The sequence below is a fragment of the Callorhinchus milii genome, unplaced genomic scaffold (assembly GCF_018977255.1).
Source record: "Callorhinchus milii isolate IMCB2004 unplaced genomic scaffold, IMCB_Cmil_1.0 Scaffold5, whole genome shotgun sequence".
In the NCBI taxonomy this organism is placed as follows: Eukaryota; Metazoa; Chordata; class Chondrichthyes; order Chimaeriformes; family Callorhinchidae; genus Callorhinchus; species Callorhinchus milii.
In genome coordinates this window covers 53,310,494-53,328,567 of record NW_024704746.1, presented here as the reverse complement: position 1 = coordinate 53,328,567, position 18,074 = coordinate 53,310,494, and the positions used below count along the sequence as shown (strand labels likewise).

The 18,074-nt window shown below is 44.1% G+C and overlaps 1 protein-coding gene across 1 annotated transcript in view; it reads right to left on the bottom strand.

Moving 5' to 3' along the window:
• Positions 1-13,791: 13,791 nt before the first annotated feature.
• Positions 13,792-18,074, bottom strand: part of immp2l (inner mitochondrial membrane peptidase subunit 2) — a 324,690-nt gene continuing 320,407 nt past the window's right edge. The window contains exon 6 of the mRNA XM_007905133.2: positions 13,792-14,041. Coding sequence (XP_007903324.1) covers positions 13,910-14,041 — 132 coding nt within the window. The 3' untranslated portion in view covers positions 13,792-13,909. The remainder of the gene's footprint in view (positions 14,042-18,074) is intronic.

Genomic DNA, 18,074 nt, shown 5'->3' with positions numbered 1-18,074 from the left:
TCACAAAACAGTGGGACACAGACCACAGAACATCGTAACAGGATATCCACGAAGCAATGGGATGGTGGAAAGACCAGTTCAGACAATAAAGAAAAAGTGGAAGAAAGCCGAGGAATCAAAGGAAGATAAACATTTGGCATTACTAGCTACAGAAATAGATCAGTAGATGACCAGGGACAGTCAACGGCACAGATGTTGATGTCCAGAAGATTAAGAGATGGGTTAATATGGGAGGAAACAAAATTGAGACTACATGTACAGAGAAAAATAAATTGGAAGAAACAAGGGCAAGAGCCATAGAAGAAAAACATTATCAAATAGGAGAAGCCATATGGTTTCGGAGGAAAAACTTAAAAACAGAAGGATGGATAAAAGGAAGAATTTGGGGGAAAAAAGGAATAAGAACCCCAGATCATATTGGGAACAACATGAAAAGGGAAAGATATAGACGAACATCATGGGACATCAAACAAAGAAAAATAAACTGCAGGAGGAAAAGGAAAAGCAGAAGGAAGATTAAGGAGTGGCAGAAATGATAAGAACAACCAGATGCGGAAGAGAAATTAAAAGACGACAAAGAATTATAGAACTAGATTGAAAAAAAAGAGAAGAAACTAAAAGGAAGATGTTGAATATTGCTTTAAGGCTAAATTGGCAATTGGACATTGTCCAATGAGAAGCAAGCAGGAAGCATAAAAGGATTCTGGGATGGGCAGTGTGTTGAAGTATAGGTTGAAATAAAGGATCTATTGAATCTAAAGTGTGTTGTGGATTGACAAACAATACACCTTCCTCACCCTGACCCTCCCTCATTCTGAATCTCCTTCACCCTCTTTCTGATTCTCCGTTTCCCTGAGCCTCCTTCTATCTGACCCTGACGCTCCCTCACCATCTCCCTGACATCCCCCACCCGTCACCCTCTCACTGATCCTCCCTCACCCTCTCCCTGACCCTCCCTCACCTTGACCCGAAGTGACCCACCTACTGACTGACCTGTTGTCCCTGAGGCTCCCTAGCCCCCAGCTCTGATACCTCTTCAGCTCCTCCGCATCACCTGTGGCTAACCAGCCTATCACACACCATTGTGATCCCTGCTCACTTTTGGTACCAAAGCAACCATCTTGGGTCCCCATAGCACAAAGGCCTCAGGGCTGTGGACTCTCTTGCACTTGTGGCCATTATCTCCCACTCTTGCCTCTCCTACCGCCAAATGAATGGCAATAAATAAACGTCTGGCAACTGTCTGGCAATCTCCAGACCTCCTGCTGCGAACCTGAGTTGTCGATGATGTTCATTGCAGGACATTAAAGATCCCATGGCACTATTCAAAAAGTGAAGGAAGTTTCCTTCTCCCACTCTGCAAGCCAACAATTCCCCAAATAAAATTAGTCACTCACTCCACAGCTGTTGGACTCAGCCTTTTAATCAAGTTGCCTCTTTCAATTCCCCGGCACAGAAAAGCCCAGGTTCTATCAATATTTTGTTAAATTGATTGATCTTTTGCCGCAGCCAAGTTACAGCAATCATTTTAGTAACTGCACAGGACAGACTGTGCTTCAGTGATTGGGGCTACATGCAGTAACTGTGCTTGATCTTGATCCATCTTTGTCTCTTTTGAACTTGGTGATGCTTTCCTATTCAGGTAAAGCTGTGAATTACCTTGCATCTGAATCAGAAAGTTGTGGGTTCAAGGCCCGCATCGAGACTTGGAATTGCAAGATGATGCTCCAATGCAGTGCTGGGGTGTATTGCATTGTCGCAGATCCCCTCCTTTGGATGAGACATTCCATATGTTCCATTTCAAGATCCTGTCTGCCTGTTCAGGTGAACGTTAAAAATGCCACGACACTATTAGAAAACAGTATGGAGTTTCTCTTTCCTGGTGTCCTGGCCAACAATCTCTCCAAATAAAATTAATTACTCACTCCATACACACTCAAAATTGATTACTCACTTCCACACTCACTCCATACTCAATTGGACACTGCTATGTGCAACTGGCTGCCGTGTTTTGCCCACCAAACACATAGTCAATCCACTTTACAGGATATACTGTGAAGCCCTTTGAGATGTTTCAGCAACGCAGTGAGGAGTTACATCAAATACAAGGATTATTATTTTGTTACATGTTGTGATGACAAATGTAATGGAGCACTAGGGAGGAAACATTTATACAGTGTGCTGCAATCAAGAATTTAACAATGATGAACTGGGTGTGCAAAGCTTCATGTTAAAGCCCTTCTCTCTCATTCAACAAATCTATTACACTTGCATGATAAACACAAAGTGAAAAGGGACCGATGAAAATTGACCTGACGCTGCTTGCCTTTATTGCCTTGCACCCTGTCAACACACTACAATAAAGTTTACATTTATATAGAGTCGCTCACTAAATGCTGCGAGCAATTGTGTCACCGATCTTTTGCGTGGTCTATTCTTTCAAAGCGTTTCTCAAGGGACAAGTTTATTGTACTTGGATATCTTACTGCTGTGTATGCATTTCATCTGCAAAATACACAGTCGCTAGACTTCACAGTAAATCATGTGAGAAGTCCTCCTGATGTGCATGTGAAATAAATGTAAGCATTATAATTGTTGTTATTTTTAATCTTTTCAAATAGAACAAATCTTTTTGTTTGGTATTGTGTCTCTCAAGCCTATAAAGGGAGGGAGTGGGTCGAAGGAATGTGGGTTCAAGCCCACACTGTGATTTGTAAGCAGGGTATCCTTGAAGCTGAACTGGCTCCAAGGTGATATGCTTGACAATGGAATGTCAGAATCGAGCCAGCCCTATGTGGTGGTCTCGGTAGTCCGACCTGAGCCAGGTGGATCCAAATAATCCAAGGCCCTGCAGATGACACCACAGCCAGCCTGGCTCATTAGCGGGACCTAGAATGGCAGACCAGTCCCTGGGGGCAGGGAGTCATCTCACCCAGCTACTGTTAACCCTGCAAACCAAAGACCTAATGGATAGGGTGGTCCTAGCTGGATAAGCATCAGAAAAGCTTTTCACTCAGCAATGCCAAGCTATGTGGTTTTAGCTGGTTAGACATCAGCAGTTACCCCCAACACACACTCTGGGGTCCCTAAACCTGGCTCTTGCCAATCTACACCTAATACAACAACAACAACAACAACAACAAGATTTCATTTATAGAGCGCCTTTCACATCGGGCAGCACGAAAACCCGACTGAAGGGGTTCGAATAGTGAATGGGTGGAGAGGAAAGAGCGCAGCTGGGAGCCGACAACTCTTTCAAGGACCTTGGACAGGAAGGGGAGGTTGGAGATGGGCCGATAGCTTGATAGCTGTGACTCATTAAGGGAGGGTTTTTTCAAAGTGGGAGTGATGGTGGCAGTTTTTAGGGGAATGGGAACAGAGGCAGAGGAGAGGGACAGGTTGATGATGTCTGTGAGAAGTGGGGCAAGGAGGTGGAGCTGGGAGATAAGGAGTGGAGTGGGGATGGGGTCAAGGGAGCAGGTGGTGGGTTTCCAGGGATAGGATGAGGTTGGTGACAGCGGGTGGGGAGACGTGTTCGAAGGTGTGTAGGGGAGGATGGGTAGGAATCGGAGGGAAGGGGTGGGGTTGGGTGGAAGTTGGAGGGGCAGTGACCGCGGAGCGGATTTCCTTGATTTTGGATTCAATGAAATCCAGCATCTCCTCACAGTGAAGGTTGGAGGAGACGACCTGCGCGGGGTGGCGGGGGTGATGGAGGAGTCGGGATGTGGTAGAGAACGGAAGCCTGGGGTTGTTGTTTACCTCCAGGATTATCCTGGAGTAGAAGGATGACTTGGCCGAGGCGAGAGTGGAGCGGTAGATTTTGAGGAGGTCCAGCCAGATTTGTTGGTGGACCGTTAGGCCAGATTTGAGGCAGGTGCGTTCAGCGGCCCGCACCTTCAGTGAGCGGAGGTGGGTGGTGAACCAGGGAGAGGAGCGAGAGTAGGAGACTGTACGGGAGGTGATGGGGGCAAGAGTGTCGAGTGTGGAGGAGAGGGTGTTGTAGAGGACGGTGAGAGCAGAAGAGGGGTCAGTGAAGGATGAAGGCCAGAGGGAGAGGAGTTCAGAGGACTCCAAGGCAGCGGTTAGGGATTGTGGGGGTAACTTCTTCCAGGGGCGGTAGAAGATGGTGGTGGGGCTGGTGGAGGTGGGGAGGGGGGTGGAGGCGGTGAAGGAGATGAAGTGGTGATCAGAGATGGCCTTGTCGGTAATGGTGACATCCGAGATACTGAGGCCCCGGGTGATCACCAAATCGAGTGGGTGGCCGTGACTGTGACTGGCGGAGTTGATGTGGAGGGAGAGGTTGAGCGAGGAGAGCAGGGAGGAGAAGTCCGAGGAGATGGAGCAGGAGCGGGTGAAGTGCAGGTTGAAGTCGCCCAGGATGATGAGGCGACTTTCCAGAATTAGGTAATACTTTCCAGAATTAGGTAAACAGGATGCATCCCTCCAGGGACACAGTGCACATTCCATTTCAATAATCTATCTTTCGAATTTTCATATGTAGGAGGGATGCATGGAAATCTCTTTGATATTGTTAAGCATGGTGTCAGACACCCAGCTGACAGAGCAATCGGCAATGGAGAGCACAACGCATGTTCAACCAGTCTTGCAGTGTTATTGATAAGTCTCAGCTTTCGGCAGCGTTGTTTGGCAGCTGTTGCTGAGTGAGAAAATACGTACCGGTGTGAATTGCAGCATTGTTAATTCGGTGACCCTCACGTAGATGTTTTAATATACCTTAACTGGGTCATGGTGTCATTCGCGAGTGAAGCTAATCCCCATCACATGTTTCCTTGCCGTGCTCCACTGACTCCCTATAACCAAACAAAATCGATTTCAAGATCCTCACACTTGTCTACAAATCACTTCACACCCTGGCACCTCCCTACCTCTCCAACCTGCTTTCTCCCCAACCCACTACCCGCTGCCTCCGCTCATCTGGCTCCGACCTCCTACTCGTCCTGTCCATTCCACCACCAGCTTTCAGCCATTACACCCCACCGGCTCGGCGTCAGGTTCCGCCACTGTTAAATGCTCCAAGATGTTTCCCTGTGTGATGCGAGCTTCAATGCAAGTATATCTTTACCTGGAAGGTAAATTTAGTAGAACAGCCAGTGGGAAATTTCTCAAGGAAAATCAAGATAAACAACAACCAATAAACAATAAACAACAAAATTACATTTGTATAGCACCTTTCATCTCGGGATGATCAGTGTTTCAGATCTGAGCTGGGATCGGGGAGGGTGGGGGACAAGGGGGAAGGAAGGTGACAGAAGGCATGGTCAAAGAGGAGGGTCTTGAGACGGGATTTGAAGGAGGCAAGGGAGGAAGCAAGGTGGAAGGACTGTGGAATGAAGTTTCAGAGCATGGGGGCAGAGTGGCTGAAGGCCTGCCTGCTAATGATGGGGCAGGCAAGGCGGGGGATGTGAAGCAGGTGATAACAGTTTCATACTAGATATGATCAGAGGACTACATAGTGAGTTACAATTCCACAATGGAAAAGGTGCACCACACTCAATGTATTCAAAATTGTTTAATTTTGTCTCACTCCAAAATACACCTTCATCTAAAATCAGAGGTCAGAGAATCTTTAATTCTCAGATCACTTTGAGTTCCATCAGGTGATTAACAGTAGATTTCATTAATTGACACCTGATATCAATCAACCCAACACTAGAGTGCAAATGAAAGCAGGTTGAACGCAGGGAAATGTGTTGTCGAACTCGAGGACAGCCCACAAAAAGATTAGCCAAGTGGAGGATTTAAGGGGGCTCTTGCCATGTGTGTAGTGGGCAAGCAAAGCTTCTTAGCATTTTAATGTTGACACAGGGATGAGTGGTTTGGTGTGAGAGCTAAGACAAGGGAATCTAGGGCTATTTTTATTGGGAACAGGAATGATTGATAGGAGACCCAATAGCTCTTTGTAATTGAGGGGATTTGTTTGCTGTTAAAGAAATTTCTACTGGTCAGTGACTTGGAGGGCAGCAATTTCAGATACTTCAGGGAGCAAACGGGAAGGTATGAAATTAATTTGCAGGATTGTTTGGATATGGAATCTACTGGGCTGATGGTTAAGAGATATTAGCTTTCAAGGAGTAATGTGTGGAGCTTCAGGTAAATGAGCCTGAATGGTTGACTTTCAATGAGTCAACACAGACGACGAGCCATATTGCTTACTGTGCAATAAGAAACTGTTGTGTAGAAGTTGCTGGAATGGTTTTCAGGAGTTAAGGGAATTTCAGTAATTGGGGGAAAGCAAGCGTTTTTTAATAAAGGACTAATTTATTGAAATTTGCCACTTTTGGTCCAAACAAAGGCTCTAGTATTGATCAATTAAGTAAATATAAATGAACATTTTCACCATAGCACCTTATCACGTTGTTGAGACATTTCAAAGTGCTTCACAGGATATATTGTAAATTGAATCGATTGTGTATTTTGTGTGTGTAACATGGCAGCTAATTGCACACAGCAGTATCCCACAAACAGTCGTGGATTGAGTCCAGGAATCAAACCCAGGTCCTCTTGCCTGTGGTGCAAGCGTGCCAACCACTAAGTTAAGGGTCTCCACGATAATCAGAGATGGTAGATTTTACGTTGATACTGAAGCTTGAACAAGAAAGAATAATTGTTACAGGTGGAGTTGATGATCTTTGTCTTTTCAATGATTCCTACACTTTAAAAGGTCCCAGCAGGCTCATCAAGAAGTCCACTCTCCAATCTGCTTTACCCCCTCCCCTTTTTCTTTGAGAAACCTTCCAGCTCTCCAACACTAACCAGAAGTGTGAAAAACATAATAGACTGCTGAGTGCTAAGAATTGATGTTGTTTGCTGTAGTGTGCCACTTGGGTCCAGGAGCACATTGAGTTTTAGTCAGAAAAAACAATGGTAGTTTCTTCTGCCTCTCTCTGATCAGGTTGACAGGTGACTGTAGGCTTAGTCATTTGTTAATTGGTAAACAAAAGGCAAAATACAGCAGATGCTGCAGATCTGAAATGAAAACAAAAGTTGCTGGGAACACTCAGCAGGTCAGGCAGCATCTTTGGAGAGAGGAAAGTGAGTTAATGTTTCAGGTCATCGACCCCATTGTATCAGCTTGGCATAGGGATAGTACTCTTGCCTCCAAGTCGGAAGGCAGTAGGTTCAAACCCCATGTCAGGACTTGGAATCACATAGTCTAGGCTGACATTGTATTGCATGGAGTGGTGGGGGTTGGGGGGTTGTATTGTTAGAGGTGCCGTCCTTCAGATGAGATGTTAAACCAAGACGCCATATGCTTGTTCAGGTGGACGTTATAGATTCCATAGTACTTTTCAAAAAGAGAAGAGAATTTCTTTCTCTCCCATTGCCCTGGCCAATGAGCCAATCCCTCAAATACAATTGGTCGCTCACTCCATGGCTGTTTGTGGGACGTTGCTGTGCCAACTGGCTGCCACATTTCGCCACAAAATGCAATCAATTCACTTTACAGTATATCCTGTGAAGCACTTTAAGACGTTGCAACAACCTGATAAGGCACGATATCAAAGGCATGGCTTATTATTATTACCCCCAATTTCCCATTTGAAATTTGTAACAATGTTCAATGGCAGCTCCGTGTTCACTCATCTCAATGAAAAGAAAAACACTTTCTACACATAGCGTCAGGAAGGAAGCACTTTGTTCTGACAATTTGAGGCACTATATCAAAAGCAAGCATTATAAACCATTTTCATATTTTTAAAGCATGTAGCATAGTGGTTAGCACACTCGCCTCGCAAGTGAGAGGTCCCAGGTTCGATTCCCCGCTCAGAGCAAATCCTCAGGCAAGTTTCCTCACTCCAAACTCCTCTGTTTCCCTCGCAGTAAGAAGGAACCTGGTTGTTAGTGGATTGGCTGATCATTCTCTGGGGGTAATAATTGTTTTTAAAAAATTGGTCAATCTCCACAGCTGTTTGTGAGACAATGCTGTATGCAATAGGCTGCCTCATTTCACCCATTTCACCCACAAAACGTAGTCAATCCACTTTACAACATATTCTGCGAAGCGCTTTGAGGTGTCACAACTATGTAATAAACCGCTATATCAAATGCAGGAGTTATTATTATTATATTTTTTAAGAAACAATATATTAATTTGTTGATGTGAATCAGATACTAATTTGGATGCAAGAAATATTTCTTTTTATTAAAATTTAGTTTACTCATAACTAAAATACCAAATAAACTTCAGATCAATTAGAGTACTTAAATTCATTTTAATACTATGAAATTGTACCTTAATCCCCGAGGAGGAACAATTAATCAATGTCTATAGGTAATTTTTAAAAAAAACTTTGTCAACAGCTCAGTCACAATCCAAATAAGTTTTATTTTACAGTGGTATGAAAGACCAATGTAAGAAAATCCAGACAGCATTACATAGCTCGTTGTGACTGGATCAGAAAGTTGTTTGAGCCCTACATAATAATCCTTTAATTTGATTTAGTGCTTTATCATGTTGTCGAGACATCACAAAGCACTTTACGGGATGTATTGTAAAGTGGAGTGACTGTGAGCAAAATTTTCTGAGCGAAATGCAGCAGCCAGTTGTGCACTGCAGTGTCCTACAAACAGGCATGGAGTTAATTGCCAATTTTATTTGAGGAATTGTTGGCTAGGACACCGGGAGAGAAACTCCCTTCTCTTTTCAAATAGTGCCATGGAATCTTTAACATCCACCTGAACAGGCAAATCGGACCTCAGTTTAGCGTCTAATCCGAAAGCTGGCATCTCTGTCAATGCAGGGCATCCTCAGCACTACATTCATTGGAGTGTCAGCTTTGATTACGTGATTCCAAGTCCCAACGTGGCACTTGAACCCACAACCTGCTGATCAGAACAATGATTCCAATGGTTCCTGTCCCCCAATGGATCAAGTTAAAAATCCTATTCTCAGCATTAAATCCCTTCATGGTTTACCTCTGCGTACCCCTGGGACCTCCTTCAATGCTACTCGGACACTCCCTTTGCTCATTGAACACTGGTCTGCTTCATCTCTCACGTCCCACCATTCGTGGGTAGGATTTTAGCCTCCTGTCCCCATTTTCCACAACTCCCTCCCGCTCCACCCCTCCCTCCCCCCCACCCCTTGGCTCTCACCAACCTGCGGCAAATATTTTCCAGATTTAAACAAGCGAGTTGTGTCCCTCAAAAGGGAGGGGGTGCAGATTCCATTCCAAACATGGGAATTTCCATGTACAGGTGGATCTCTTAGTCTGGTTTGGATACTCGGAAGCACGGTGATGGTTTTCTGCATCTGTCAGACACCTGTCTAACCCCAAAAAAAACTCAATGCTGCACTCACCATGACTGAAACGATCAATTTCAGAACCAGAACATCTGGTTAACTTAAGGCAAAAGCCAGTTATGCCAAGTTAAAAACTATTGAAGGACTTCTAAAATAAGGTCTGTCTTTGACTGCGCTTTCAGACATCTTTCTCCTCCCCATCCCGTCAACTCCCATTACCAGCAAGGGTGCCCAGCTGGAATTGTTAAGTACCTTGGAACATTCTCCGAATGTGAAAGGCACAGCATAAATGTATATTATGGAGGTGGAGTTTAGCAGCTGCATTCTGAATATTGTTGTGGCTCCAAGTTCTTAGCATAAAATGGCAGAATGCACTTGCCTGGAACGTCATCAATTACAAGACAAATATCTTCAGGAGGTTTTTGTTTACTATCAAGCAGAAATTAATGATGAGAAAATCTCTTTAGTGATGGATGAGAGTCCATGGATTGGAGGGCAAGCAGCAATTAACATCCCTCTGCTGTTTTACAGCAAGACACCAAATCAATCAACAAACACAGGCCATGGTGAAATCATCTGTTCCTCCTTCTGTGCAATACAGGTATCATTTCTGTGTGGATTTGACATGGCTCAGCATGGACAGTGTGGGCAGACTCTCAGGAAAGATGTCAAAACGCAAGGAATGAGGCCTAAGGGAAAGCAGAGAGAGGTGCATTGCGAGTTGTCCATCCTCTGAGTGATTCTGGGTGCATTCCACCAGCAACACAATGGACAACAAAGAAGTTGCATTTATACAGTGTCCATCATTCAGGGCAGCATCTTGGAGCGCTTAACAGTGGCAGAGCCTGACGCTGAGCTGGGGGAAGGAGGAAGTGACCAAACTCGATCTGTGCTGTGATATGGAGTCAGTGGAGCCTGGCAAGCATGTGATGGGGGTCATATGAGTGGCAGAGTTCTGAATCAGTTGTAGTTTGTGGAGGAGACCATTGGAATAGTACAAAAGCACAAGTACATTGGCACAGAGGGACTGGTGACTTGTGGCTCCTGGCAGCATAAATTATGTCGAGGCCAAAAAGGCAATCCCTCTCGACTGCACTGTGCACCAATGATCAGCGTTCCAAAGGCAGCGGAAGGCAAACCTCACAGGCCGCAGTGTTCCCGAGCCACTCGAAAGATGGAATTGTCTTTTGTTTCACATTCAAGCGATGTCTCAGTGTGTTTCACGCATGTACTACAAAGTGCAGTAACTGTCTGTTTTGAATGTGGCAGCCAATTTGCACACAGTGATATCCAAGAAACAGTCAATTTCACTAGGGGGGATTGTTGGCCAACGAAATTGACTGTTTCCTGGCAGTTTTTGGGACATCGCTGTGCGCAAATTGGATGTTGGGAAAGAGAAACTCCCTTTGAGTTGTGACTTGGGATCTTTAACGTCCGTCTGAACATGAGATGCAACATGTGGGAGTGGGAGGGTGGCCGAAGGCATCGTCAAAGTGAAAGGTCTTGAGATAGGCATTGAAGGAAGCGAGGGAGGGGGTGAGACAGAAGGATTTGGGGATGGAGTTCCAGAGGGTGGGGGCAGAAGAGCAAAGGTCTATCTGCTAATGGTGGGGCATGTAGGTGAACAGCCAAACATCTGATCCGAAGGACAAGAAACCCCTGAGAATGCAGCGCTCCCCCACACACTGCCTGGAGAGTCAACTTGCATGACCTGAGTTCAAAGTCCCGGGAATAAAATCTGCCTCAACCACTAACTGACTGCAAATGGCAATGAAAGAAAATCTTAGCAGCAGACTAAAATGTTGTGATCAGATCCTGCTGGATCCATTTCACACCTTCTTACCATTTTAACAAAGTGCTATCCTCCTTGAAGGGGAGGTAAGTGGGGTCTCCTTGGAGCCACAGAATCGAGCAAGTCCTTTGTGGCTGTCTCAGTAGTCCTGAGCCAAACGAGTCTGCAGTATTCTGGTGCACTGCTGACAATAACACAGCCAACCTGGCTCAATGGCAGGACATAGAAGGGCATACGAGACACTGGGAGCAGGGCATCCTCCCACTCAGTTCTTGTTAACCCTGCAAGTCAAAGCCCTAACGGGTAGGGTGGTCCAAGCTGGCCAAGTAGTGGGAAAGCTTGCCAGAATTAACAAAGTGCTTGTTTCTCATCAAATAAATGAATAAAAAGAAGAATTCTTGGCTCTGCTTGATACAGCCATTGGGGCCAACTCATTCAATTCATTGATAATGTTCACAAATTTTGGGGAAGCTATGTATTTATCTTTATCTGCTCTTTATCTCTCTTCAAATCCCACCTGAAGACCTACCTCTGGTCACTACCCCTCCCCCCTTCTTTGCTCAGAGTCCAACCTGTGCAGGGCTCCAAGACATTTTCCTGTCTGACGGGTGCTATGTGAACCTTGTTGTTTATTGAAGTATCAATGAACGACATTGTGAGAGATCCACACATCACATCACACATTTGGGTTTACGCAACATTTATTTCTGTTTCTCTGCCGAACATCACATCTTTTCCCACCAAAACACTGCTTGAAGGTCAGTGCGTGGGTTCAAATCAGAATGTTGCACATGACATTTCGTTACAATGATTAAATGCAATATTCTTACCTATTATTGCTTCTCAGCTTTAACAACCCTCCCTCCTCCCTAGTTTCACACAGCAGCCAAGACTTGTGTCATTATTAAACCATTTCACAATTCATTTTGTCAAAGCAAGAACAATCAAACATTACATAAATAGGCAAACATCACAATCATTTTAACATATTCTAAAAGATGTACCAATGAGATAATAATAATAATCCTTGTATTTGATATATCTTATCATGTCATTGAGACATCTCAAAAGCGCTTCACACCTCAGTTGGATTTGGACTTTTTTGGTCAGTCTTGGGACACCTGTGGAAACCCATCAACATGGATATCCCAGAGATAGATTGTTCGAATGGATTTCAGATTTTCTCTTTGGAGGGAATGCATCCTGGTTATCTATTTCTGGAAAGTATTAGGTGCAGGTTAGCAAGAGTCTAATTTGGATACTCTTGCATTAGCATGGTGATGGTTTCTGCATGTGTCAGACACCTGGCACCAAAACAAAATAGGACTAATTGCGACTAACTCTGGTGGCTGAAAGCATGACCTCTGCACGCACTGAAAGAGATGAGCTTTTTAAAAAGCATGAAATATCAAACTGACGTCAACTTTGCCAAGAGCATCACAGCATTGGGGTCGATGACAGCATTGTTCACCGTGGGCTTTACACTACGCATCACTTCGGAGTGAGGAAGGACCCAGCTCGACTCTCTTGCTATGTTCTGCACCGAGAGAAAGCGGCCTTCATGGTTTATGCACTGGCCTCCCTCTTGTCAACACTGTACAATATTCTCTTTGTTACACATCTGATGGACAAAACATATTTTGCATGAGCACAGTCTTTGCACAATCCATTTGTGAGATCTTTACAAATGTATTCCTAATCCTATTCAATTTTTAAAAAGATCATAAATACTGATTTTTTAAAATCAGCGCCTTGCCACTGCAAACTTTATCTTTGCATTGTTTCGCTCACAAATACACAGTGAAGCACTTTGAGATGTCTAATAACGGAATAAGGCACTGTATCAAATGCAAGGATTATTTTTATTATTATTATTCGATATACTCGCGTTGCAGGCTTGAGGTCCCAGGTTAGATTCCTGGCGAAATCTTAGGCAAGTTTCCTTCCCTACTTCACATGCCTCTGTTTACCTAGGAGCAGGTAGGAATCCAATTGTTAGTCAATTGGCTAAGTAATTGACAGTAAATCCACCAGTGGTTGTGGGACACTGCTGTGTGCAATTGGCTGCCACATTTCACCCACAAAATATAGTCAATTCACTTTGCAGTACATGCTGTGAAGCACTTTGAGAAATCTGATGATATCATAAGGTGCTATATCAATGCAAGGATTATTATTATTATTATTATCTGATACAGTGCCTTTCACATCAGGAGCACCTCTCAACGTGCTACACAGAATTTACTAATGCAATGCAATTTACTAGTGCAATGACTGTTACGGAAATAAACGACACAAAAGTACAGTCACTTAAAACGAGTTACATAATAAAATAATAGAAAGCATTTCAAAGGTGTGGGAAACATAGAAATTTACAGTGCAGTCGGACACCATTCAAAGCAACTATCAGACCAATGCACACTCTGGGGCGCCAAGCTTGGCTCTTAATAATATAAAAAATAATCTTTGCATTTGATATGGTGCCTGATCATGTCATTGAGACAACTCAAAGAGCTTCACAGGATATATTGTAAAGTGGATTTTATGGGTGAAATGCAGCAGCCAATTGTGCACAACAATATCCCCAAAACAGTCGTGGATTGATTGAACAATTTCTTTTTGAGGGATTATTACCAAGGAAAGAGATCTGCCAATTGACTGACAACTGGGTTCCTACTTACTGCTAGGTAAACAGAGGAGTGTGGAGCCGGAAAACTTGCTTAAGGTTTCACCCTGCCCGGGAATCGAATCCCAGTCCTCTTTCACACACACTTGTACAATGTGACAAGAGGGAGGCACTAACCACAATGCTACAGACACTTTGAGACAGGGGTTCATCGAGTGCAGGGTGGCTACTCGCAGTTGTCTTCCTCCCCACCCAGTACGGGCTTTCGCTTGTTCGGCAGCTCCGACTGAAGCTTCATCCAGCGACTGGGAGGCCAGATAATGTGTGACGCTCGGGCATGCACCAGACCGAGGGAGACCTGTGGACATGCAACACAACACAACCTGTCAGCAAAAATTCTCGTTCCCCCACAGGGTCTTTCCATTTTTCTCTCCCTCCCCAAGGTCTCCTTTCGATTGGCTTGTGGCTGCCTTATGTTTAAGCCAAACTGGAGGTAAGCGTGATCTCTTTGGAGTTGAACTGACAACCGAATATCAGAATTCAGCCAGCCTTCTGGGAGAGTGCGAATCGAAATAATAATGATAATAATAATCCTTGCATTTGAGACATCTCAAAGCGCTTATTGTAAAGTGGATTGAATGTGTATTTTGAGGGCGAAACAGGCAGTTACACAATCCACTACTGTTTGTGGGACACTGTTGTCTGGGTTTCACCCACAAAGTACTCAGTTAATTCACCTTACAGTATAGTCTGTGAAGCGCTTTGACACATCTCACCCACCTGGTAAGGTACTATATCTAATGCAAGGATTATTATTATTATATTATTATTATCATCATTATTTTGACTCGACAGTGCTGCCAATCGAGTTAGGCTGACAGTATTGCAGCAATAGATTGAAATATTGATGACATTACATGACACACATCAATCAAAAGCCATCTGTTTGATCATTCTTCAGGAAAAACAAATGGAAGAATTGGGTTTCAATTCTGACTCAGGGATGCTCCAATTAGTCATAATAATAATAATAATCCTTGTATTTGATATAGCGCCTTATCACGTCACGGAGACATCTCAAAGCGCTTCAAAGAACTACTGTCTAGCGGATTTTGTGGGCACAACACGACAGCCAATTGCGCACCACAGTCGTGAATTGAATTAACACATTTGTTTTATCCCCAGAAAGCGATCTGCCAACCGACTAACAATCAGGTTTTTACTTACTGCTAGGTAAACAGAGGCCCAGACTCATGATGCCGATTAGATTTTTAATCCAATGCTTGAATTGTGATTGATCGCTTCAGATCAATCCCAATTCACACAACTTTTTTTTGTAAATGTAAACACATTCACACAAGAGGAGATTAAATTCCCTGTAACTTTGAGATGAAGTGTAACATTGAAGCGACTTTCAGAATGGATCCAATCGACTCCATTTAATCTGGCGTGTGTGAATCCTAAGAATTAGTTTTTACTATTTTGTTGTAACTTCTGAAACATGAAGGGGATTGTGTGCTTGGGAAACCAGTGGTCTTATTGCATCCAAAATAAAAATAATAGTTTTTTTTTCAGTCCTTCCAGGCAATAATGGAACCCAATCCATTGTCAGTAGAGCTCTCGCTTCCAAGTCAGAAGGTACAAGCCCCATACCAGACCTTGAACCCACTTAGTCTAGGTTGACCCTCCAACACAAACTTGCATTTATATAGCCCCTTCAAATGGGGCAGCGACTCGGATGGTGCTTACCAGTATTGGAGCCTGTTGTCGAGCCGAGGGGAAGGAGGAGATGACCGTAAGTATGGTAAAAAAGGTCTTCAGTGGTGATATAAAGGAGGGGAAGGAGGGGGCAAGGTGGAGAAATTGGGGGAGAGGGTTCCGAAGCTTCAGGGCGTAGTGGCTGAAGCTTGGCCATCGATGGTGGAGCAGAGGGTACAAGGGACGAGCAGGAATCTGGAGCTAGTTGAGTGGAGGCATCAAGTAGTGGAATGGAGTAAAAACAGGTCGGAGAGGTAGGGAGGAGTCAGGGCATGAAGGGATTTGTAGAGGAGTGTGAAGATTTTGAAATCGATTCATTTGGTGATAGGGAGCCAATGGAGTCCGTCAAGGACTGGGGTCATGGGAGTACAGGTTGACGTTAAAGATCCCATAGCGCTCTTCGACTCTCTCCTGATGTCCTGGCCAACAATTTCCCAAATAAAATTGGTTACTCAATCCATCATGGCTCTCTGTGGTACACTGCTTGCACAAATGGATTGCCGCAATTGCCTAAAATTACAGTTCATCTGCAATCTCCGTGTAAACAGAACTTTGAAAAATCCCTGCCTCGCAAAGTCATTGCCCTGCTCTGTTGGCATTTACTCCACACAGACTCAGGAGGCTGACAAACCACTCGAGATACAGCGATAAAAGATGCACCGTTCTCTGTACACCCGCGATGCATTCACATCGGTCAAAATTGTACTCAAGAAATTGTAACAGGCAGCCTTGACCTGAGCAGACACGGGAGAGATTGAGAAGGGCCAGCCAAATCTCCACCCATTCCATTTATTTTATTTTACTCTTGCTGATTTCAAGCGCTGAATTGACATGAGCTGCAGAGTTCAGGATGATCTGCAGCTTGTGGAGGGAAGAGCTGAGAATGCCGACAATACTTTCTTAACAAGCAGTTATGTCAGAATTGAGTCTGCGACGGTCTTGGTTCCTAAGCCAGGCAAGTCCACAGTACTCCAGAGCACTCTGATGACAGCACAGGATGACAAGAGGACTTGGAAGGGCAGAACAGTCACTGTGGGAGTCATCCCACTCAGCTCCTCTTAGCCCTGCAAGTCAAAGCACTAATGGGTAGGATGATCCTAGTTGGACAAGCAGCAGGGAAGCTTGCCAGACAGTACTATCAATGGCAAGCTCTGCAGTATTAGCTGGTTAGACTTCAGCGTACCTCAATGCACTCTCTGGGGTCCCCAAGCCTAATACTTCCTGGAATTAGGTCAGCAGGATGCATCCCTCCAGGGAGAGAATGCGCATTCCATTCCAATAATCTATCTCTGGAATTTCTATGGGTAGGTGGGATCCATGGAATTCTCAGTTTGGTTTGGATACTCTTAAGCATGGGGATGGGTTTCCGCATGTGTCAGACACCCAACTGACCAAAACAAACAAAAAAAACTAAAAGCTGATGACCTCTTTTGTATTTCACACAACACCCACGTCTCAAAATCTGCCCAAATGCATGTCTTATATGCCAAAGTTTAAAAGTTTAGAGGTTTAAAAGATATTGCCCTTCACATTCACTTAGAAAAATACGGGTTAATAAAGGACAACCAATGCAGATTTGTTAAAGGCAAATTATGTCTAAAAAATCATGTTATGAAGTAACAGAGGGTGAAGGTAGTGCAGTTGATGTAGTTTATATGGATTTTCAAAAGGCGTTTGATAAAATGCCACATAAGAGACTAGTAAGCAAAATAGAAGCCCACCGTATTAAAGGGACAGTGGCAGCATGGATAAAGAACTGGCTGGGAGACAGAAAGCTGAGAGTGGTGGTGAACAGTTGTTTTTCTGACTGGAGGGAAGTATGCAGTGGTGTCCCCCAGGGGTAGGTATTGGGACCATTGCTGTTTTTGATCTATATAAATGACCTGGACTTGGGTATAGGGAGTACAATTTCCAAGTTTGCAGATGACACTAAGCTAGGAAAAGTAGTAAACAGTGAGGAGGATAGTAGCAGACTGCAAGAGGACATAGACAGACTGGTAAGCTGGGCAAACAGGTGGCAGATGAAGATTAATGTGGAGAAATGCAAAGTGATGTATTTTGAGAGGAAGAATGAGGAGAGGCAATATAAGCTGATGGTACAATCTTAACAGGAGTGAAGGAATAGAGAGACCTGGGGGTTCTTATATGTAAATATTTGAAGGTCGTAGGACAGATTGATAAAGCTGTTAAAAAAGCATATGGGATACTCGGCTTTATAAAAAGAATAGAATACAAGAGTCAGGAAGTTATGATGAACCTTTATAAAACATTGGTTAGACCTCAGCTAGAGTACTGTGTTCAGTTCTGGGAAGGATGTCAAGGCATTGGAGAGGGTGGAAAGGAGATTTATCAGGATGGTACCAGGAATGAGGGACTTCAGTTATCGGGAGAGGCTAGAGAAACTAGGATTATTCTCCTTGGAGCAGAGAAGGTTAAGAGGAGATTTAATAGACATTTTCAAAATTATGGGGGGATTCGATAGGGTGAACAAGGACAAACTATTTCCACTGGCGGGTGGGTCGGTAACCCAAGGACACCGATTTAAAATAGTTGTTAAAAGAAACAGAGCGGAGGTGAGGAGAAATTTTTTTTTACACAGCGAGTTGTTCGGATCTGGAATACATAAAGGGTGG